Source organism: Leptosomus discolor, chromosome 22 (genome assembly GCF_034619465.1).
Source record: "Leptosomus discolor isolate bLepDis1 chromosome 22, bLepDis1.hap2, whole genome shotgun sequence".
Taxonomy (NCBI): Eukaryota; Metazoa; Chordata; class Aves; order Leptosomiformes; family Leptosomidae; genus Leptosomus; species Leptosomus discolor.
Window position 1 is genome coordinate 7758383 of NC_141412.1, and position 22616 is coordinate 7780998.

A 22616-nucleotide genomic window follows, 5' to 3' on the forward strand; every position below is an offset into this window, starting at 1 on the left:
TTTATTTGCTCCGGTTTCGCCTCCCGGGGCTGGAGGAGAAGCCGGGGGAAAGGGGCTGAACCGGGGGGGGGGGGGGGGGGGGAAGGAGCGGGGCCCGGGGCGGGCCCGGGGCGGGGAGCGGCGGCCCCGCGGGGCGGTGAAAAGGAGCCGCCGGGTGGGGGAACGGGCCCGGCCCCGGCCCCGCAGCTCCGCCATGAGGGCAGCGCTGGCCCCCGGCGTCCGCCTGCTCCGCGCCCTCCCCCGGGACAGCCGGTGAGCGGGGACCGGGCTGGGGGGGAGGGGGGGACACACACGGACACCGGCACCGGGATGGGGACCGGGCCTGGGCAGGGGGGTCACTTCTTCGGGGACCGGGCCTGGAGCGGGGGGGGGGGGTGGGGGGGCACTCGCCCGGAGAGCGGCTCTGGACTTGGGGGGGGGGGGGGCACTTGCCCGGGGACTGGCACCGGGATGGGGACCGGCACCAGGACAGGGACTGGCCCTGGACCAAGGGGTCACTTGCCCAGGGACCGGCACCGGGATGGGGACCGGCACCAGGAAAGGGACCAGCCCTGGACCGGTGGGGGGGTCACTCGCCCGGGGACTGGCACCGGGCTGGGGAGGGACACTTGCCCGGGGACTGGCACCGGGATGGGGACCGGCACCGGAACAGGGACTGGCCCTGGACCAGGGAGTCACTTGCCCAGGGACCAGCACCGGGCTGGGGACCAGCACCAGGACAGGGACCAGCCCTGGACCGGTGGGGCGGTCACTCGCCCGGGGACTGGCACCGGGCTGGGGGGGGACACTTGCCCAGGAACCAGCACCGGGATGGGGACCGGCACCAGGACAGGGACTGGCCCTGGACCAGGGAGTCACTCGCCCGGGGACCGGCACCGGGCTGGGGACCGGCACCAGGACAGGGACAGGTCCTGGACCGGGGGGGGGGGGTCACTCGCCCGGGGACCAATACTGGACCGGGAGTGACTTGCCCAGGGACTGGCACCGGTGATGGGGACCGGCACCAGGAAAGGGACCAGCCCTGGACCGGTGGGGGGGGTCACTCGCCCGGGGACTGGCACCGGACTGGGGAGGGACACTTGCCCGGGGACTGGCACCGGGATGGGGACCAGCACCAGGACAGGGACTGGCCCTGGACCAGGGAGTCACTTGCCCAGGGACCAGCACCGGGCTGGGGACCAGCACCAGGACAGGGACCAGCCCTGGATCGGGGGGTCACTCGCCCGGGGACCAATACTGGACCGGGGGTGACTTGGCCAGGGACTGGCACCGGGCTGGGGACCAGTACCAGGACAGGGACCAGCCCTGGACCGGGGGGGGTCACTCGCCCGGGGACTTGCACCGGGCTTGGGGTGGGGGGGGGTACACTTGCCCAAGGACAGGCACCGGGACAGAGACTGGCTCTGGACCGGGAGGTCACTTGCCCGGGGACCAGTACTGGACCGCGGGTGACTTGCCCGGACACTGTCACCTGGCTGGGGACTGGCACCGGGATTGTCCCTGGACCACGGGTCACTTGCCCAGGGACCAACCCTGGACCTGGGTCACTTGCCAAGGGACCAGCACCGGGCTGGGGACCAGCCCTAGATCAGGGGGTCACTTGCCCAGGGAGCCTCACCGGGCTGGGGACTGTCCCTGGACTGGGAGTCGCTCACCCAGGGACCAGCATCACCCCTCAGGCACCGGGTCCACCATGAGACAGGATCCAGCACCAAACCCAGGGCTTTCGGCACGAGCCAGGAACTGGCCCCTATCCCTGTGCCAGAGGGCACCGAGCCCAGCTTGGGCACCCTGAGGCTGGGCAGGGGGGACATGGGGGGGGAGCCCTAACGAGCCTCAAGCCATCCCTCCGGCGTGTACCAGGTCCTTGCCCTCAAAATTTGGTGGGACGTGGCCAAGGCAGAGATCCCACCGGTTCCCCTCCCTTTCGGCGAGGTGACGTGCCCGCTGCTGGTTTAATTTTCTTTAATATACTTATTTTTTGGCAGTCTGTTGCCAAACAACCCCCGTGCTTTTCCATCAGCTGCAATATTTTCCCTGCCAGAACACGTGGGGTAAAAAAAAAACCAACCAACAAACCCAACCCTCCGGCCGAGTCGGCACCGCACGTGAAGTTCCTCTTCTGCTTCCTCGCCGCGGCCTCTCCGCTCCCCTCGGCTCAGCCCTGCAGTTGCCCGCCGTGATTTTTTGGGGGGAGTTTAGTCCTTTTTTTTGGGGTGGGAACCAGGAATTTTTCAGCTGAGGAGCTGGCCCCCCACCCTGGGAGCAGAGCTGCCCTGGATTTACGGGGTGTCTGATTGCTGCGGTTTCATGAAGAAGTGAAACTGGGAAGAGGAGCAGGATGGGCTAAAAGTACAAAAAAAAAAAAAAAAGGCTTTTTTTTTTTTTCTTTCTAAACTTGGAGCAACCCCGTGACACTTCTCGTTGTCACAACCACCCCTGAGCGCTTGGATACTCTGCGCTGCCACAAACCCCTCCCTAAATGCAGGATGAGCCCCCCTTGGAGGTGCTCACCCCGCTCCGAAGGGCGCTGGATCCGATTTGGGGCTCTCCAGGCTTCAGCCGTTGCCTTTGCTGGGAGCAGCATCCCCGTCCCTTAGCCCAAACCCCATTTTTTTCCCCCTATTTTCCTGTATTTAATTCCAGCAAAAGCGATAAAGCCGGTGGAGGAACCGGAGTGGGTATTGCTCAGGGCATCCCCCCTCCAGCTTTTTTTTCCACCTCGTCTTTAATTAACGCCGGGAGTGACGATGAATCAGCCGCCATCTCGTGCCCTGTTTCCACCCGTGACGCCGGGAAGGTGTTTGCTCACCCTGTGGTTTGCTGGCACGGCGGCTCGAGGAGGGGGAAACACCAATTAGTGCTTCCACCCCCAAAATAAAACCCTTTTAAGCTGCATCCTTGGCTATTTTGGGAAGGGGGGGCTGGTCACTTCCCTGCCGGTTCAGCTCACCGATCTGGCAGAAGAGGCTCTGTTTGGTGCTGAGGGGGTATTTTGTGGGGGAATCAAGAAGTGACCCCGTATTTTTCCCTCTTTCCGTGTGTTTTTCGGTGAAATAGCGCCGGAGCTGCGTGCGTGCGTCCTAAACAGGAATTTTGGGGCAGGGGGAGGAAGAGCACGGCTAACGCCAACGCTGGAGCCACCCGAGACATCCCCGCCAGGCCGGGCTTTGCCAGCTGGCATGATGACAGGCTGCCCATCCCTGTCCCCATCCTTGTCCCCCCCCAAATCCTGACCTCTCCGCTCGCTTTATCCCGCAGCTATCGGGGACTGACGCTGGTGCTGACCTTCCTCTGCTACACCAGCTACCACCTCTCCCGAAAACCCATCAGCATCGTCAAGGTTAGCTCCAACCCCGCCCCAGACACAGGGAAAGGGGACGTGGGGGGGTCCTCAAGCACCCCGATTTCACCCCTTTGCTCTCTCCGCAGAGCCAGCTGCACCCCAATTGCTCAGCCTTGGGCCCGAACCCCCACAACGACTCCAACAGCAGCACGTGGTGCAGTTGGGCACCCTTCGGTAAGGCTGAGCGCCCCCTCGGTCACCCCAAAAACTCATGGCAGCCGAGACGGGCTTTCCCCACCCCGCCATGCCCTAAGCCAGGTCGTGGCCGGAGGTTTTGGCAGGGGCTCGGCTACTCGTTAGGCACCCGGAGGTAATTAAGCGGCATTCGTCTGCCCCACGCCCCCGGGCCAAAGGGCAGCAGCGGGTGGCGAAATCGGGGCCAAGATGGGACCAGGGCCCAACGTTGGTGGCAGCCAGCCACGCTCCGAGAGCCCCCCCGCCCCGTGCTGGGAGGAGGTTTTGGGGATGGGGGACAGGGATGAGCCAGCGGCCACGGGGAGGGAAAACAAGATGGGGGCCAGGCCGACGTGGCCCTAATGCTCCTTTTCCAGATGGGGACAACTACAACGAGCTTTTTGGGGCGCTGGATAATGCCTTCTTGGTGGCCTACGCCATCGGGATGTTTATCAGGTACCCAGGTCCTTTGCACCCCTTTCCCTCCGCACACCAGTTTGCACCAGTCCGCCAGGAAACTGGTTTCTGTCGGGCCGGGGTCACGCTAATGGGAAAGCATCTAGGTGCTGGGATCTGCTCGGAATGCGGGCACCGGCTCGGTGCGGTAACACCCATCGACGGCATCGCCTCTGACAGCTCCCGTCCGTGCTCTTCCCCCTCTCCGCAGCGGCATTTTTGGGGAGCGCCTCCCCCTGCGCTACTACCTATCGGGGGGGATGGTGCTGAGCGGGCTCTTCACCGCGCTCTTCGGCCTCGGCTACTTCTGGAACATCCACGTCCTCTGGTACTTCATCATCATGCAGGTGCGTCCGCATTGGAGGATGCCCAGGCTCTGGATTTTATCGCTCCGGCCTCATCCCATTTTTTTTCGGGGATGGGGGTGGCCCAGTTTCCAAGCGGGAGAACGCCGGGCATTTCCACTTCCCGCAAAACCCGGCCGCGCGCGGCGTGGGCGCCGAAACCACCGGGCGCGCCCGTCTCACCGAGCAGGGCGGGCGGCCGGTTTGGCAACACCAGCCACTCCCAACTGAGCCACGGGAAGGATGCAAACGGCTCCGGGATTGCCCCAGCGGAGAAAAAAACAAACCTCAAACCACGTGTTTTCTCGACAGCTTTGGGATGGGGGTGGCTATTTTTGAGGCCAAGTGCCCGAAACGGCACAGGGGCCGCGCTCCGTGGATGAAGGCGGCGCTCACCGGGTGCCCGACGGCGCCGTGCGGTGCTGCCTGTCTCTTGCCAGGTCTGCAACGGGCTGGTGCAGACGACCGGCTGGCCCTCCGTCGTGACATGCGTTGGGAACTGGTTCGGGAAGGGAAAGTGAGTCTTTCTTCGGCGTGTCCCACCCCGGTGCTGGTCCCTGTTGGCCCCGGCGGCCACCCCGGCGGTACCGACCCTGACTGTGTCTCCACCAGGAGGGGGTTGATCATGGGCATCTGGAACTCGCACACCTCCGTCGGCAACATCTTGGGGTCGCTCATCGCCGGTGTCTGGGTTTCCTCTGCCTGGGGCTTGTCCTTCATCGTGCCCGGCATCATCATCGCCATCATGGGCATCATTTGCTTCTTCTTCCTCGTAGAGTGTGAGTGGCGCGATCCGGAGCGCAGCAGGTGACCGGCGTAACGCCGAGAGCAGCGGGGGCTACTATTTTTCTCCTTACCCAAGCGTTTTTGGCAACCCCAAATAGTGATTTCCAGCTTGTGGCAAGCAGGGATGTGGACCCGACCACCACGGGAATGCTCAGCATCCTTTGGGGTCCTTCAGGCAGGCTCAACCCCTGTGCTGGTCACTCCTTGAGAGGAAATGTTTGGGAAGCCCTTTGGGATTTTACCGGGATTTTTCACTGCTGGGAAGCGGGTACCCGGAGATGCAGCCCAGCCCCAGGGGATTCCCAGCCCCCAGGGATTCCCAGCCCCCGGGTTCTCCCCTGCGGGGTGAGATGCTGGAGGGGAGAGCAGGCGGAACGGGGCCGGTCCAGGCTCTCATGGGCTCTCCTTTCTCCCTGCAGATCCCGAGGACGTCGGCTGCAGTCCGCCTCTGCATCACGTGAGTCGAATCGATTCCCAACGGGCTCGTTCCTGGGCTGGGTGGTCGCTCAGGTCACAGCGAAACAGCCGGGGTGTCAGGTCATAACCTCACAAATTCGAGATGTTCCATTATCACGGAGGATGCTCGTCGGTATTGTGGTGTGAGCGTCCTCCAGGTCACATCCCCCCCGCGAATCCGATATTTCAGCCCCTTGCAGCAACGAGAGCCACATCTCCTGCCTTTGGCTTGCTTGTAGATGGCCTCTGATGAGGAGGGAGCCGGAGGGGTGACCTCCAACGAGAAGGATCCCGAAGCGATCACCTCCAACGAGGGGCCGCTGAACACCTCAGGCCAGAGCAGCGCGGATCGCTCCGACAGCCCCAAGGAGGCAGCCGAGGAGCCCGAAGCCATCAGCTTCCTCGGGGCTCTCCGGATACCCGTGAGTTGCGGGATGCTCCGTGCATCGTGACAGGGATGGGGGAAAGACCAAAGCCAGGGCAGCTCACCCCATTAACGGGGTGGCCAGAAAATTGGGGGAAACCCTCACCATCCAGAGGGGGAAGGAGGCTCCCTTGATGTCTTCTCCTCTCCTCCCAGGGCGTGGTGGAGTTCTCCCTTTGCCTGCTCTTTGCCAAGCTGGTGAGCTACACCTTCCTCTACTGGCTGCCCCTCTACATCGTGAACATCGGTGAGTTTCGGGGGGCGGGGAGGTGGGAACGAGCCTGGCAAGGGGAGCACCTCCTCACCCCTCCCCTCTCCCTCGCAGCTCATTTCAGTGCCAAGGAAGCCGGCGACCTGTCGACCCTCTTTGACGTCGGGGGCATTTTAGGTTCGTCACCTACCGGGGTGGATCGGGGATGATTTGGGGACAATCCTGGCCTTGACGGAAAGTCCCCTCCGTGGGAGCGCTTTGCCGGTAACACCACCTCTTTCCCCGGCGCACCGCGGCGAGGTTTCTGTGGCATCCGTAGCACTCAGCAGGCAGCAAACGCCCCTCGCTTTTATTTTGCCAGCCGGGTGACCACCGCAGCACCTTTCCTTGGGTCCTGCTTGCTCAGGCTCTCCTTTTTCTTAGAAAAATAAGGCAATTTTGCAAGCGTGGGAGGGACCAGAGCTGCGTGGAGGTGTGGGGAAACCATCCGCAGGGCGAAAGCGGTGCGGCTAAATCAAAGCTCTTCCCTCTGGTATTACTATATTTAAGCTTGGGGGCATCTCGCTGAAAAGAGAGGGGATGAAAAAGCACCTCCTCTTGGATTTTGGGTTCAGCCAGGGCAAAGCTTTGCTGCTGGGGCGGCGCGGCCGACACCCGCGACTCCTTCTTGCAGGGGGCATCTTCGCCGGCCTCATCTCGGACTACGCCGGCGGCAGAGCCACCACGTGCTGCGTGATGCTGGTCATCGCCGCTCCCATGGTGCGTTGTCACACGGCGGGGGGAGAAAAAAAACCACGGTCACGAGGGTTTCCTCTCCTCTGGCTTCTTTAAGTCACGGCCGCCTTCCTCTTCCCAAGCGCCCGGGATGAGCCGGTCACGTGCTCGGCTGAGACGAGAGCTGGGATCGATCCACGTGCCCAGATGTTCCCGGGGTGAACGTCCAGATGTGGGGACTGGGAGGGGACTGTAGAGTCCTTGACAGCTAAAAAAACCCAACCCTTTAGGGTTGTTTTTTCTTCCCCTCCATCCTGCCGTCACCCTTGACTCCGTCTTAAAGCCTTGGGGGTCCCACTGAGCCAGTCCAGCTTTCGCCTCTTGGCTTTGCATCCCAAAAGCCCCCGTGCTGACGGCCTCACGCTCCGCCGGCGCTTGGCCGGGATGTTCTTCCCGAGCACCTGCATGGAGCTCGTTTGGCGTCGCTGCTGCCAAAAAAATACGGCTAATTAGTGTAATTCAAGCCTGGCCTCCCCTCCTGAAAAGCAGCGAGGCCACGTCGTGCCCGCGGCCCCCGACAGCGCCCGCGGGGCAAATCGCCGTCTGGCTTCAGCCGGCGGGGAGGCGCGCGAAGCCTCGCCGGGCCGTAAATCGCGGCGGCACCTCTGTTTGCCGGCTGCCAGGTATTTCGTCTGGCAGGCAGACGGCGGGACGCGGAGCCAAGGGCGCGCTCGGCTCCCCGTCCCAGCTGGTGCTCTCCTCTTCCAATGCTGCGTCAATGGGGGGGTTGCAAAGCTTGGCGCCGGCGGTAATTCGGGTCCCCACCTTCTCTGTCCTGTCCCTGGGGTGCTGCTGCTGGGAAAACACTTGGGAAAACAGCTGGAGCAGCCGTAAGTGGTGTCTCTCGTGTCTCTTTTCCAGCTGTTCCTGTATAACCACGTCGGCCAGAACGGCATCGGCACATCAATAGGTAAGGAGCTCCTTGGTGCAGCCGGCTCCCGTCACCGAAGGGAGATGCTACGGACTCACCTGCCTTTATTTCTCCTCTGGAGCTGGGCTCCCAGTCTAGGATTTGGGAGAGGGTGGTGCTGGATGAGCGTTTGCTGCCTGCTGGGTGGGATCTTCTGGGGAAAACGGAGACGAGCAGGCGGTGGTGGATGCCGCGAGGTCCGCGCACGGGCTGGGGGGCGACGGACCTGACATCCCGTTGTTCCCCGCACTCAAACGATTTCATCTCTTCCCGGGTACCTCCGTGGCCGCCTCATCCCTCGCAGGGATGCTGATTGTCTGCGGCGCTCTGGTGAACGGGCCCTACGCTCTCATCACGACAGCGGTTTCGGCCGATTTGGTAAGCGGCGCACCTCGCACCCCGCCACGCTGGCCTTCCGCACCCAAAGGCCCTTCCCTCTTTCCCAGCGGGATGTTTGCTGGGATTTTTGCATTTCAGCTTTGTTTTCCAACGCCTCTGAAGCCCAGAGGAGATGGGCAGGGCTGTCACACCTCGTGCTGCGGTCCGCACCCTCCTGGCTTTTCTTTTCCTACTGCTTTTTCATCTTGGCCACGTGACTCTGCTTCGGCCTCGCTGCATCTCCCTCTGAGCCCGAACAGAGCGGGAAAAATGCGCTGGGAAATCAACTGGGATTGCTTCCCGCTGTTGGCGATCCTGGTTTTGCCATGGCTGAGCTGCAGGCAGCGTCCGAATTCGGTCTTCCCATCCACGGCAGGGTCCCATACATAGAAATTGCTGCCTGGGGTGCGACCGGTTTCCTGCTAGGACTTTCCAGCTGTGGACCCCAAAGCTCCTTTCCCACCTCACTTTTTGCTCCTCTGTCCCTGCAGGGAACCCATGAATCTCTCAAAGGAAACGCCAAAGCCCTTTCCACTGTCACAGCCATCATTGACGGCACAGGATCCATAGGTATGTACGGCTGGGGGATGCCGAGCGACCTTTTCCCCCCCCCGTGCCGGGGTGCTGGGGCTTCCTGGTCCCCTCTCCCCTGGGAGGAGAACATCTCCTAACTCGTGTGCCCTCGCAGGTGCCGCGCTAGGGCCGCTGCTCGCAGGGCTCATCTCCCCCACGGGCTGGAATAACGTCTTCTACATGTTGATAGCAGCCGACGTCTTGGCTTGCCTGGTAGGTCCTTCCTCGGCGGGATGCGTTTTGCTACCCTGGAGCCTCAGGGGCTCCCTTTTAGCCGCCCCGCTCGCCGGCGGAGGGCAGGGACAGTCCTCGGGAGACAGAAAGGCAGAGGGCAGACTGCAAAGCCCCGTTGTCGACTCCAAATCTTTGCCTCTGTTCACGTGGCTTTTCCCAACCACCTCCTCCACGCACAGTTTTAGTTCCTGCGATCTGCTCTAGGAAGAGCCTTAAAATTTATCTCCCGGCGCTGGAAATGCTCACACCGAGGCTGGCGGCTGCAGAGCCCTCAGCCCGGCGGCGATCCTCCCCCTTTCCTCTTGCAGCTCCTCGCTCGCGTGGTGGTCAAAGAGATCCGTGGATGGTGTGGTTACATGGCGAGGAAGAGAGGGTACGTACGTACCACCCCGGGGCGGCCTCCGGTCCCGCGATGCCAAAACACGGCGTCGATGCCGCTCCGGAAAGACATTTGTTATCCCTTGCTGTCGCTGCTGCATCTCCGCGCCGGCATCGCGCCAGGCTTCGCGAGGCCGTCTGCCCGCTGCCTCGCTCCCGTGGGCACAAAGAGCGGTTTCCACCTCGAGCCAGGGGAGCGCCAGGGGGGATTTTAGCCATGAAACTGTCTCGGTGCTAAACACGCCGACCTTGTGTCTTTGTAGCTCTAGCGTGCAGCTAACAGAGTCAGTTCTGGATGGGAAGTAGCTCGGTGTGAGTATCTCCGCTTGAGCCTCGGGGATTAAACGCAAACGCAAGCCTGATTCGCCCTGATTTCAAGTTTCGCTTGGCAGGCTCAGCCTAGAGACAGCCCCGCCGATGATAATTCGAGGGCCGAGATCAAGATGGGGGAATCAAAGGATCAAAAGGCCGGGGGGAAGAGAGCGGGCGAGACGCTAGCCCAGATGCCCGCTTGATTGGCATTGATTAACGCACTTGAAACGGCCAAATTTATAGGCCGACTTGCCCACCCGCGCTAATGAGCTTGATTACACACAGTCCAGGCTCGCTAATCAAATCCGTGGCCACATCACCGCAGCGAGGGTATAAATAATCTCCGAATCAGCACCGGCCCCTCTCCGATTGCCACCAAAGCCCCCCCCCCCCCCGAGCGCTGAGGGGGAAGGGGCTGCAGCCAGGCCAGTGGTGGGGGGTGCCAGACCCCAGACATATCCCCCCCCCCCAAAAAAAAACGTTTGGTCCTTTATGTCTTGTGTTTGCAGGTGAAAGACCCAATAGCGTGGGCCTCGCGCTGCGGTAAGTGCGGCCCAAATCTCCTTCTCCGGCCGCCGGTGGAGGGTTGTTCATCCCCGCTCTCTTGTGCCGGGGCTGGCTGGGGCGAGGACCATCCCTGTTTGCACCAAAATCCGGCAGTTTTGTGCCGGGGGAAGCGGCTGGCTCAGGTGGTGGCGATACTGCAACACTTTAGAGGGCTTTGGGGAGCGTGTTGTTTGCAGAGAGGAGTGTGCAAATGCTGGGGTTTGGGGGTTTTTTCTTTTGGCGGACTTTCAGCTTTGGCCAGAGGCAAAACGGTGGCTGGATCTCCTCCTCGCGCCTGCTTCTCCTCCGGGTTTACGGTGCAGACGGGGCTGGGGTTTCCCGGCAGAGCCATTTTCCATCTCTCCAGCAGCACCCGCCATCGATCCCAACGCCTGCCGCACGGCCTCCCGCCCCGCTCAGCCGCTCGCTTCTCTCCCCGCAGGTTTAAGGAGTTTTGACGTGTGTCCCCCCCCAGCCAAGAGGCCCGGAGGGAGGAGAGAGGCTGGGGCACGCCGGGAGCGTGTCCGTCTCGGCAGAGCCGAGGCCCGGCCTCAGCCACGGCCCCTGTGGGCTCGTAGAGCTACAGTGGGTTCGCTTCGGAGGGAGGCAGCGGCGAGGAGCCGTCCGAGGGCCCCGGCTGACCGGTTTTCTGGGCCGATTCTTCGCCGTCAGCCATTTTATTAATAAAAAACGTGCGAAACCCGTGTTGCCGCTCCGTGCCCTTTCGTGGATGGGGCTCGGCCAGGTCTGCATGAACTTGGGGGCAGGGATCGCACCTTCCTCCTTGCTTTTCGCCACGTGCGGCCTCTCGTTTGCGAGCCTGCCCCATCCCGGCGCTCGGTATTGCAGGATATCGGACCAGGAGGACTGCGCCAAAGCACTTCAGGCGCTGCCTCACCGACAAAGTGCTGGTAAAGGGTGTCCCTGGGCCTTTCATCGAGCCCAAATTAAGCTGGGTTTACACCTTGTCTCATCCCACTGAAAAAAAATCCCAACAGAACAGCATTTTTCCTGATTATTACTATTCCTAGTTCATACCGTTTAGCCCCAAAAGAGGGACCTGTAGCCACACATCATCCCCTAAGCCACAGCAAACACACCGTGGCCACTCTCAGACCAGCACAGCGGGCTGATGGCCTTCGTTAGACGCCTCTTAATTAGGAGGAGCCGTGCGACAGGCGCCTGGGAACCCCCGGGGAGGTTAAACCAGGGGAGAGCAGGAGAGCGGGTGCCAGGGGCTGCGTTTACGCCCGGTATTAAATCTGAACTCTAATTGACTTCACCTCCTTGGATCTTAACCCGAGGAGAAAACATCTGGGCCTGATGTGATTTTATTAAGTGCTGATTTCATCAGAAAAAGAAAAAAGGGAAAAAAAACCTGCTGGCCAGTTGGATCAGCTCCCCCTGCAAGGTGACGGAGCGGCACCGGGCGGCGACAGGCCACTCGGAGAGTGGTAGCTCTGCGTTCGAGGGGGCTGGATGGTGACGGCCTTTGGTCCCTCCACACTAACTGGGGCTTGAAAACTCACTGCAGATCCCTGGGGGAGAAATGTTGAGGCGGGCAGAGAAAAGCAAAATCCCCAAACTGCCCCTTTTTCCCAAGGAAATCACCCCCCACCAGGGGCAAACCCCCAGGGAGAAGCGTCCCGGCTGGGTCTGGCCTCAGCAGAGACGAAGGGCTACACCGCGGGGCTCCTGGCAAATGTGGCCTCCGGCAGCGCACGGATCACCGACGCCAGCAGAGATGGGCTGAGAACGGTTATTTTGGTGCACGTGTGACCGAGCTTTCGCTTTGTTTCACCGCCCTCCACCTTGCAGGGGAGGATGAGGGGGCTTGAAATACATTTTCAAGCCAAAAAAAACCCACCAGCCCCGACACGTGCTTATTGCAAAAGCAAGTTGGTTTGGTTTGGGTTTTTTCCTCCCTTTTCTTCCTTTTTTTCCCCCCCCCGCCTGTTCTTTCAGCTGCTCATAGTTTTTCCAGGACAAATTTAGGCCTGTGCCGTGTCCCTCTCGTGTTTGGAAAGTCTGAGCAGCCTTGGCTGCGCCGCGGGGAGCGAAGAGAAAGGGCAGACGGCCCATGGCAGTTTTAAACTTAAAAAACCCCCACCCTTTAAGGAGCCAAATGCCAAAGAAAACCCAATCTCGGCGAGACCGAGGGGTGGGCGGGAAGGCAGCGGGGGATCCCCTGGGTTCGCCTCAGCCAAAGGACTGTTTAAATCCAGCCGAGCTCCTCCGGGAGAAGTCTGCAACTCACCTCGTCTCCCCCAGAGAAGGGGCCGCCGCTTTTCCCCCCTGCCACGGCGTCGCGGCGAGCCGGGAGAGCACGACCACGCGTCCGCCGCCGTCCTGCGGATGGGGGGGGGAACAATAAAAAAATATCGCGCCTCAAACGGGCTCAACGCAGGGTTTTTCTACAGGCGACACCGCGGCAGCGACACCGTTTTGGCCGAGCTTTGCCGGGAGGCGGCTGGGGAAGGGGTCGGGTTGCCCGTACGGTGGAGGAACGCGCCGTGGGTCCGCTGTGAAGGTGAAGAGGTGGCTGGGGCACGGGCCGTGATTACCGATGCAGCCAGCAAACGCTGAAGGGCTTTTTAATTAGCAGCCAAAGGCAAAGCGAGATTCAACAGCGGGGAAGCTGAAGTCAGCAAAGTCAAGGTGGAAATAAGAGGCCAGCTTTTACCAGGGAGGGTAATTAAGTGCCGGCAGAGCGCAGCACGAGGCGTGAGGAATTGCCGTCATTCAAGGACCTTAAATCAAGGAGAGGAGTTTCTCCTGCAGACACTCGCTCTCCCCTCCGTCCCCGCTCATGGGGCAGGAGGGAGCAGCCGCCCTCGCGTTGCGGGAGCCCGTGGCGAGCTGGGGACCGGCATCCTGGCTCTCTGCTCGTTCCTAATGAGCCAGGCGGGGAATTTAGCAGCAAAAAAGGCTGTTTTCCCACCCGACCCGAAAGCAGTTTGGCCGCCCTCCTCCTGGTGCACGCGGTACCTCGCGCCAATGCCCCTTTTTGGCACGGCAGGTTTCTCTCGCTGGGATTTAGCCCGATTTTTTTCGTCCGCGCGGGGCTGGCTCCTGGCGATACGGAGCACCCGGCGCTCCCACCCTGCTGGGATCGTTTGCTCACAGTTTTGGGAGAAAGCTGGGCCGCAGCAGGACTCTTCCAAGCTCCCAAAAGCTTTGTCAGCGACTGAAAGGTTGGGATTTAAGCCAAATCTGCCCTCCTGCTACACATCCATTGCAAAAAAAGAACAAATTATCCGGGTGCTAGAGAGAGGTTCTCCTCCAGAAGCTGAAGGTTTGGGTGGGGGGCAGCAGCAAAAAAAAAGAGAAATCACTATTTGGGGCCGCTTGGGAAGCAGCTCCAGCTCATACCAATTCCTTGATGCGGTCTTTCCTTTCCCAAAAATAAACAGGAACCGTCTGGAAAGCCCCTGCGTGGGGAGGAGCAGAATTGCCCAGAATAAATAAATACACGGAGAGAGCCTGGGGTTGAGTTCCTCCAGCCGGTCGTTCCCCGCTGCCAAGGGTAGCGAAGGATGAGGCTAGAGCTTGAAATGTCTTGGGGGGTGGTGAGAGCACATGGAGTTCTATCCCTAATTAATGGGATTTTGGGGAAAGCGCTGAAATGGCCGCCTCGTGCAGGAGCCACCGCGTCCCTCCGGCAGCGCGGCTTTCCCCTCTCCCCAAAACACCCCTCCCACGCAACGAGCCTTTTGGCTGATTTTAGCCACAAATGGATTAAGGGGATGGAAGAAAACAAATATCTCTGGTTTATTTATGGCACAAAACTGGGAAAAATTTCGCATTTCTGCTTTTAGGGTTGTTTTTTTTTTTCGTGCCCCGTCTGCTTTTGCCACCGTTTCCCCACTCGTCAGACTGGAAGCCTGGCAAAACGCCGCCATCCCCGGCTGGCCCAGTTCGCTGCCGTGGCCCCGGCACTTTCGCACCGGCGCGGGGAATAGAGGCACAGCAGGCGCGGAGCCAGAGCGAGCGGTGAGACGAGCTTCGTGTTCATAAATGTTATTAAGATGATGAATTAAATATGAATTTTGTTTCAGGCGTAACTTCAAAATCACCCAGAGACCCGACGCGCTTGTGTTGCATAAATGCTCGGCATGTTCCTTAACACGATAGTTCGACTCCCTTGGACATAGGCTTCGGGATAGGAAGGGATGGAGCGTTTATGCGGCTCAGAAAGCAGATATGCCTTTTTTTTTTTTTTTTCTTTTCTTTTTTTAAGATGTACTTACACATTTTTAGCTGCCTGAGTTAGGGCTCCTGGGTGCTGGGGCATTTTCTGCAGGGGAAGCATCGTCCCCGAGACCACTAGCTCTGCCTTATTAATCTTTCATGCCCTGCTAGCGATATTTTGTGACTGACAGCTGGCAGGACAGGGCTGGAAGGAGCTGGCCGGTTCTTTTATTTACTGCTCACCGTCTTCCGTTCAAAATAAAATCTCTAAAAAGGAGGGAAAAAATAAAAATCTCAGAATTTCTTGCCCTCAGGTTTTCGGCTCAGGGCTGCGGCGGCAGCCTCACAGCAATACCCGCTGCCTGCTCAACCGTGAACTGGCCGAGCAGCTCCATCCCTCTGGGGCTGGCCAACGTGAGCCCTAACATCACTCACCTGGGGGGGAACCTCTCCCCCACGCAGCAGGGACGGCAAAGGCTCCTTCCCAGCTCCGAAACGGTCACACGACGCTCCGTCCCACCTGTCATGGTCCACTCCGTGGACTTGTGATGCTTCTTTCGCTGCGATCTCGAAGGGCAAAATTAAGGTGACCACACCAAAGGGGTTTGCTACCATCAGTGAAACTTTATTGTTTGCCTGTAAAGTGGTAAAGAGGGTGAAAGGAAAGGGGAAAGTAAAGTGACAAGAGGACAGAGATCGATAGCTGCCACCGCGGGTCCAAGGCGTCCCGATGGTCCCAGGTCCAGGCAGCGTCTGGCCGGTCCTACCAATCGTCGTGACGCTTGGTGGCAGAAGCTTCCAAAGTTGGGGTGCTGAGGAGCCCCTTTTTATGCCCAGTAGCACCCCTTGCTCCTCCTCTGCATCTCTGCCTCTTCTTGGCTCCATCGATGCTGGTTGATCCTTCTTGATAACGGTTCTCAGGCTCATCCCTGGCACCGGGGAACGGCACAGCACTCCTTAGCCAAAACAGAGCCCTCTGGCCTCCGCAAGGCTCCCTCCTTCAGCTGTTCTCTCCCCTCACCAGGTTTCTAGAAGGGAGGAGCAGACAGCAGCACCTCCATCCTTTTGCTGTTTTCTGCCAGAGGAACAAGTTGCTCAGCTCCTTGCCCTGTCCAGGGCACAATGACCTCACGAGCCCGGCATTCAGGATCAGCAAGTGCCTCTCAGGCAGGCCGCTGCAAGGTGTTAACCTCACTTCCAGAGTCCGCATTCCTGATGACAAGGTTGAGGCAATGCTGGTTTTCGGACCAACTCTTACTCCACCAAACCGCTTTCCTCCTGCAAGTGATTTAAAAGCCTCGTGAGATTTCACGGGAGAAAAAGAAACCCTCGTGGCCGAGGGAAGCGGTACCGATTGCTGGGTAAGCACGGGCACCCAGCCTGCGCGAGCCGCTGCTGTCGACGGGTTGATTTGCAGCACGGGCAGGAGGCAGAGGTAGCTGCCAGCTCGGGGGCTGCTCACCCTGGTTTCCATGAAAAAAAACGGAGATAACTGCGATTTGACCCCCGTCGCTGCTGCCAAAATGCACAAAAAGTGGGGTTTCCCCCCCCGCAAAACAGGTTATTTCGTGGGCTGGCAGGATTGTTCAGCGCAGGGAGGCACGACCTGGCTTTCCTCTGCGTCCTTGAGGAGGGGAGATTCTAAGTTGCGCCTTATTTTGCACTCCCCACTCCGAATCCCTCAGGGTTTCCAAAGGGCTCGTGCCCAACAATCCACAACCACACGCTGAATTTCCAAAGAAACCCAAAAAACCCACAGGAAAAGGTGGTTTACAGAGATGCTGGCAGCGAAACGTGACGTTAGTGGAGAATAAATGAAGACTGAGTCCGGGCTTTCTCAGAGTTTTATTAAACTACAGTGAAAAAGGAACAGTAACGAACCATCTCTTGTGGATAACGATAAACCATCTCGATTCAGTTCAATTCATTGAATCAAGTGCAGTACAAAGTGCATGGATTTCAAGTGTCCTGCAAAAGAGAAAAGAAGAGAGAGGTTAAAACACCTTCAGAGCCCGCAGAGGGTTGAACACACCTCCCAGGAGAGGCAGAGACGCTTGTGCTCAGTCCAAACTTTGCTTTTCAAGATGAAAGACGCGGCGCTGGGCGCAAGCGAGACACTTCACTTCTTTCGCTGGCTCTTTGGGAGCTCGGAAAAACCGACGCCAACAGCCTCTTGGTCTCCCTTCCCGGGTTTATTGCCGTGAAATTGGGATTTCCTCTTCGCGGGGCTCGCCGCCTCCGGCTGCCGCTAGCTGCTGCGGAGCGGTTTGGCGTACACCGGCTCCATGAGGTGATAAATCAGGAGCAGGAAGAGGCACCCCAGTACAACCAGGCTCATCACGGCCAGGAGGACGAAACGGCCGATAAAGAAGGTGTCCACGATCTGCAGAGAGTGGGGAAAATAAAAAAAAAAACCACAAAAATAAGACCACAGCACATTTACATCTGCAGGAGCCTGGAAAAAGAGCCAGAAAAACATCACCCAAGAGGAAAACCTTTGGGGTTCGCCCTCCCCGATTTCACCCCTCCCTTTTCATGGGTGTCCTCCGTGGGAAGCAGGGCGTGAGACAACGGATTGAGAGAAGAATCCCTTTCCTCTGAAAAAAGCCGCTCAGGGGAAAGCCAACGTGAAGGAAAGGAGTCAAAACCTGCAGCAGCTCTCCCCAGCCACAAACCTCGCAGAATTCCTCCCTTTTAGAAGAGAAACGGGGCGGTGGGGAGGGCGAAAAGAGAAAGATTTAAAGAAGGCAGATGCAGCAGCAAGGCAAGCCGCGACGCGAGCGAGAAGGCTGGTTATGAAATCATCCCCGCCGCTCCCGAGGCTGCCCCACAGCTCCGCTCACCCCCGGCTCCGTTGTTAGAAAGTGCATTAGCACACGCTCAGCCTTGGTGTTGCTGCAGGAGGAGTCTCTGGTGAGCGAAGCGTTGGCTCCTTCTGCCCGTTTCACTTTTTAATTAGCCAATTAGCAGAGTTTCGGCGCAGAAAGCTCAGGTCATGTATTATTGATAGGCAGGGCAGGTCCAGTCCAATTGAAGATCCAAAAAAAAAAAAAAATAAAATAAAGAATAAAGCTTTCCAATTCTGTTGGCCTCCAGGGCACGAACACGCGCTCGGCTGCCCTTCATCTCGCTTCCACGAGCGGGTCCCACGCAAGGTGGAAAAAAAAAGAAAAAAAAAAACAACTTACGAGGATCTTTAGTAGGGATTTACACAGATTGGGATCTAGGAGAGCAACAATTAATGTGCATTAATAATAGAACAGAGGAAACGGCACCTCAAATGCCACAAAACTTCGTGTGTTCAAAGCCCAAAGAGCGCTGGGAAAGCCCAAGATGGCAGCTCAGGCAGCAGTCACAACCCAAAACTGGGGGAGATCCTGTGCCTGATCACACAGGCAAGGGGCTGTCTAAAAACATAGATGCTTGAGCACGGTAGCAACCTACAAGAGAGCTGAAAAGCAGTTAGTGGGCTTTAAAATAAAAAACCGAGCCAGGGGAAAGCGACAGGCTGCAGAATTGGAGGGAAAATTATCAAAACTACGTGCCACGTGGCTGCCAGCGGTGGGTTGAAAGATGGAGGCGGGCAGGAGCAAGGAAAGCCGTGGACTAGGCTGTGAAAGGGGGTGGCAGAGGGGGGAGCAGAAGCTGCTGGAGCTCAGGGCTGAGGTGGGAGGGAGAAAAGTACGAGTGGGATTCCTGTTCGGAGCCCCTTGGGCCTGGGGGTGGGAGAACGGGAGCGAACCCCCATGTGTAAAGGCACGTAAAGAAGGGATTTTCCTCAAGAAATAAATTGATCTCTGTGCCGTGAGCGACACAGCTTGCCCCAGGGAATGAGCCTGCACCAGAGAAGGAGCCGCAGGAGAGTGAAAAGGCAGCGCAGGGCCATCCCCAGGGCCTCGGGGCTGCTGCCGGGGCCGGCCCTGAGGGAGAGCCCCATCCCCGGGGCCTCAGGGTGGTTCTGGGGACCCCTCTCTGAAGAAAAGGCCCATCCCCGGGGCCTCAGGGCCCCCGTGGGGGCCCGGCCCGGGGGGGGAGCCCCGGCCCCGCCCTCCCGGGGCGCCCGTGGGGACGGGTCCCGGGTGGCGAGGCCCATTCCCGGGGCCTCGGGGCGGCAGTTGGGGCCATCCCTGAGGTAACGTTCCCGCCACCCCCGGGCCCGCTCGGGCTCACCTCATCGGCGGCGGCTGCCACCGGGCTCTCGTCCTCCCGGGGGAAGAGCAGCAGCGCGGCGCTGAGGACGGCGGCTCCCCCCGTTACCAGCAGGACGGCGAACCTGCGGGGGCGGACCGGGCTCAGCACCGGGGGCGGACCCGGCACAGCACCGGGGGCGGACCGGGCACAGCACCGGGGGCGGACCGGGCACAGCACCGGGGGCGGACCGATCCCTCCCCGTCCCCCTTCCCCCTCCCCTCACCCCGCAGCTTACCGGGGCCGCCCGGCCGTGCGGGAGAGCACCAGGCAGAGCAGCAGCGCCAGGCCCCACAGCGCCTGCAGCACCAGCACGCCCGGCCCCAGGCCCAGCGCCGCGCCCGCCATGCCGCTCCGCCGCTCCCCCTTCCCCTTAGCAACCGCGCCGCGCCGCCCCGCCTCAGCCAATCAGCGCCGCCCGCCGCTCGCCCGCCGCTTCCCATTGGCTGCGGGGAGGGGCGTCGAGGGCGGAACCGCGGCGGCTTTTCCCGCGCCGCCAGAGGCGGGGGCGCGCCGCTGCGTTCCGGGCGCGGCCGTCCCGGGTGCGATCGCGATTGCGATCGCGGCTCTCCCGGGCACAGCCCCGGTTCTCCCGGCGGCAGGGAGCTCACGGGACCCTCCTCCAGCCGCTGCCGGGGCTCCCACCCCGCTCCCTGGAGGTTTTCCCGGTGGAACAGGAATTCCCTCCCCGCCCTGCTCCCGTTGCTGGCGGATCCGTTAATTAATTAACCCCGCGTTCCCCGGTGCACAAGTTGTGCCACCGGCCCTAGCGACCAGCCAGCTCCTGCCCACCCCCCTGCAGGGAGCATCTCGGTTTGAGCAAGGTCTGAACCCCCAAAACCTAGAATTTAACTCCCTGCACCCTCAAAACATTCTGAGCCGAAACCGGGTGGATTTGGTTAATACCCACACGGGTGGATAGGGCAGGGTTTGACACAGCCACGCCGGGGGTCAAGGGCCTCTGAGACAAGTCAAGGGGGTTTATCGGTGCATTGAGCATCTTTTAATACCAAGACATGAGCGATTTTCATTTTAAGCCCATTTTTCTCTGCCTGTTTTTAGATCCTGGTTCTTCCTCGTCGTGTCTGTGCGTAGTTCCGTGGGTGACTTTATGCTGGTACTCAGGGCTTGCCTGCCAGTTAGCATGAAAAAAAAAAGAAATACACTGATATATTCAGATTTTCCTCTCAACTAGTTGAAGCCTGATGATACTTTGCCTGCATAAAACGTCACGTAACCGCTGGCTCCTTTCTGTCGCGCCTTTCGATGGGAGGAATAAACCGGCGATTAATGAGGCCGCGCGGCACCGACCTGCCTTTTCCTGCGATGAAATCAAAGTCGCCAGCGTGACACCCACCGGGTCGGCAAGCGGAGCACAAACTGTCTCCGACACCTGCCTTTCCTTGGCATCGAGCAGCAACCGGCTGCCAACACATTAAAAGCGCAGGTTTGATAGCAAACGCCTTCCCGCACCGTCTCGTGCCGCTAATCCCACCTGAGAGGGGTTGTTTTTTTTTTTTTCCCTCTGCAAACCCCACATCGGCGATGTCCGTCCTTGCCATCCTCCTCCCGACCCTCCCGTTATTCCCCACGCTTTCCGCTCCTGTTGGCAAGCAGAAATGAGAAATTCGCTCCCGCTTTTTGAGAATCTCCCTTTGCTTTTCTCCATTTTCCTGTTTCTTTGCAATTTTGGACCCCAGTAGAGTGGAAAACCCCAAATTTCTTCTTCATAGCCCTGTTCTTGGAAGGCACCCTTCTCCTTCTGCTGTTCTTCTTCCATCCTTTGGCTTTCCATCTAAAAGTGATCATTTTGGTCCATCAGCCAACGTGGCTTTTCCTTTACTGAATTTTCCCTTCTATTTTAGCCGCAGATTTTACAACGACATCTTTAACCCATTTCTGTATCATCTGGGTCTTTTTCACTGTTTATTAACTCCTTCATCACCTCTTGATCCTGCCTGGTAATCTTGTGGTGTTGGCAACAACGTTAAGCAAGTTCAAGAGGTTGCAGCAGAGACCTTGAATCATCCAGCTCTTGAACCCAATGCTGGACGCCACCGCGTCCCGGGTATTTGTCCTGATGTGTGCCCCATCAACCGCACCCAGCAGCCAGATTTCAGCCGTGCTGCTCGTCGGTTTGAATCCCATCTGTGGTATCCAGCACAGCTGGGCTGGTGGTAACTCAAGCACTAAGATTTGGAGTCAAAATGATGCCCAACGCACTCCGAAATATCCCTAGAATATTTGTTTCTACAGCACAAATGGTATCGCTGCAGGGCTATGGGTTTCTTTGAGCACAACGGAGGCAAAGGGAATCCACAGCTGAGGAACTGGGACAACCAGCCTCATTGGTGTGATATTTCCAAGCACAACTTTCCTTAGAAATTTCTTCAGTCCATCTCCAATGAAGCACATCATCTGAAACACCCTCTTCTTTATCTCAGCCTCCCCCCCCCTCCCAGGTATCAGAAATGCCTCAGCAGGGATTTGCCTTACGGGACCGCTCGGGCAGCTGGACAGTTGAACGTAAAGATTAGATTTTATGGCCAAAGAATAACTGATTGCTGTCCTAAAATTAGCTTTTTCCCCCAGCTTTTACCCACTAGTATTTGGTATCACTTGCTGCTTGTGTCAGAGTTGCATTGCACCTGTAAAAGAAAAAAAAAAATAGAAAGGGGGGGAAAAAGGCAACGTGATTTAAAAATGTAGGAAGCCAGCAGAAACTGAGGATTTTTGGGTCATTTGCTGCGATTGCACGGCTCTGGGAGAAACTTGATTTTTGTGGTGTTTTTTTTGATATGGAGATGCCTGCTGGTATCGTGGAAACAAGTTTCTCCAAGACTTTTGACATACACCGCGTGGTGTTTGCATCCAAACCCTTGTGTTGGGGGCAGGACACACCAAACTGATGACAAACGATGTGGTAACGGTTAATTCCAGGTCCAATATATTTGATATCAGCGATCTAGGTACCATAAAGCCTTTACTGGCAAGGCTCTGAAGCGATACCATGCATTAAATAAGGAGAAGTGAAGTCATCTGAGTGCTGTTGGGTGCTCATGGCCCAGCAAAACCCAAAGCAAAGGGTTTATTTGGACACAAATAATCCAGGTGGTCTCCGATGGACCTGCTGTGGAACAATTTGAAGGATGCTTCATCACAGTGGGTGTGTTTTCCCCCAAAAAAAAAGGTGAGGGGATCGCGGAGTTTCTTGGCAAAGGCATGAAAAAGATCCTGATGTTGGAATCGGACGAGATGGGCTTGGCAGAGAGCTGCAATTAGCACCGAGGCTAATTAAACGCTTGGCCCAGGAGGACCGAGAGGTCACCTTCCTTCAAGGGCTGCAAGGCAGGCTCACGTGGATCAAAGCTCTTTTGTAAGACGCCGCTTGAGGAGCAGCTGCCAGGAACAGGGCAGGTTTGGGTCGAGATGGGCCTTTTCTGGGGTTAAAAGCTACAAATCCACCACGCCTGGCTCATCCCAGCGGCCAAAATGACCAACGGGGTCTAAGATCAAACTCTCGGCGGCGGAGTTGGAAACCCTGGGGGAATTGATTTAAAACTCTTCGCGCAGCCGTAAAACTTGCTCCAATATTAGAATTCAAAAGAAACAGGCGCTGATGCGAGCGCGAAAATATTCCGCTCCTGATTTAAAGACTAGCGAATTGCTAAATATTTTTATTAGCAGCAAATTTGCAGCTTGCTGGAACTAATTTCACGCCCGGTAGATATGGAGCTTAAGCTGGGGATGGCGTTAAATTACTCTCTTGTAAAGGTATTTAAGCCTCGGGATGGGGATGCCGTTAGATGGTGGCGACCTGGCTGGGGACCCCCTTTTTTGGGGTGGCTTCTCGTGGGTTGGGAGCCTGGGGGTGGCCGCTGGGGACAGCTGAGCTCTTGCGGGGTTGGTACAAACCCGTCGTTTCCCCTTGCAAG

At 58.6% G+C, this 22616-nt stretch overlaps 2 protein-coding genes across 2 annotated transcripts; one reads left to right on the forward strand and one right to left on the reverse strand.

Moving 5' to 3' along the window:
* Positions 1-193: 193 nt before the first annotated feature.
* On the forward strand, positions 194-9750 carry SLC37A2 (solute carrier family 37 member 2). Its single transcript, XM_086476811.1, has 18 exons — positions 194-252; positions 3262-3343; positions 3433-3520; positions 3898-3976; positions 4188-4323; positions 4761-4837; positions 4933-5099; positions 5526-5563; positions 5802-5984; positions 6143-6233; positions 6312-6374; positions 6871-6956; positions 7833-7881; positions 8186-8259; positions 8751-8829; positions 8948-9045; positions 9375-9439; positions 9708-9750. Exons 1-18 carry the CDS (start codon positions 194-196, stop codon positions 9748-9750), a joined length of 1557 nt encoding a protein of 518 aa, XP_086332937.1.
* Positions 9751-16741: 6991 nt separating this feature from the next.
* TMEM218 (transmembrane protein 218) lies at positions 16742-19029 on the reverse strand. The gene is made up of 3 exons (XM_086476939.1): positions 18920-19029; positions 18664-18766; positions 16742-16876 (listed from the first exon to the last, which is right to left on the reverse strand). Exons 1-3 carry the CDS (start codon positions 19027-19029, stop codon positions 16742-16744), a joined length of 348 nt encoding a protein of 115 aa, XP_086333065.1.
* Between the last annotated feature and the right edge of the window lie 3587 nt (positions 19030-22616).

Excerpts from the sequence above, each read along its gene's own strand:
- SLC37A2 (XM_086476811.1), top strand. The coding sequence starts at position 194 with ATGAGGGCAGCGCTGGCCCCCGGCGTCCGCCTGCTCCGCGCCCTCCCC. Across the intron at positions 5,564-5,801 it reads GCAGTCCGCCTCTGCATCAC|ATGGCCTCTGATGAGGAGGG; the intron begins GTGAGTCGAATC and ends GCTTGCTTGTAG. Across the intron at positions 8,830-8,947 it reads TGACGGCACAGGATCCATAG|GTGCCGCGCTAGGGCCGCTG; the intron begins GTATGTACGGCT and ends GTGCCCTCGCAG.
- TMEM218 (XM_086476939.1), bottom strand. The coding sequence starts at position 19,029 with ATGGCGGGCGCGGCGCTGGGCCTGGGGCCGGGCGTGCTGGTGCTGCAG. Across the intron at positions 18,767-18,919 it reads CGCACGGCCGGGCGGCCCCG|GTTCGCCGTCCTGCTGGTAA; the intron begins GTAAGCTGCGGG and ends CCGCCCCCGCAG. Across the intron at positions 16,877-18,663 it reads TGGCAGCCGCCGCCGATGAG|ATCGTGGACACCTTCTTTAT; the intron begins GTGAGCCCGAGC and ends CACTCTCTGCAG.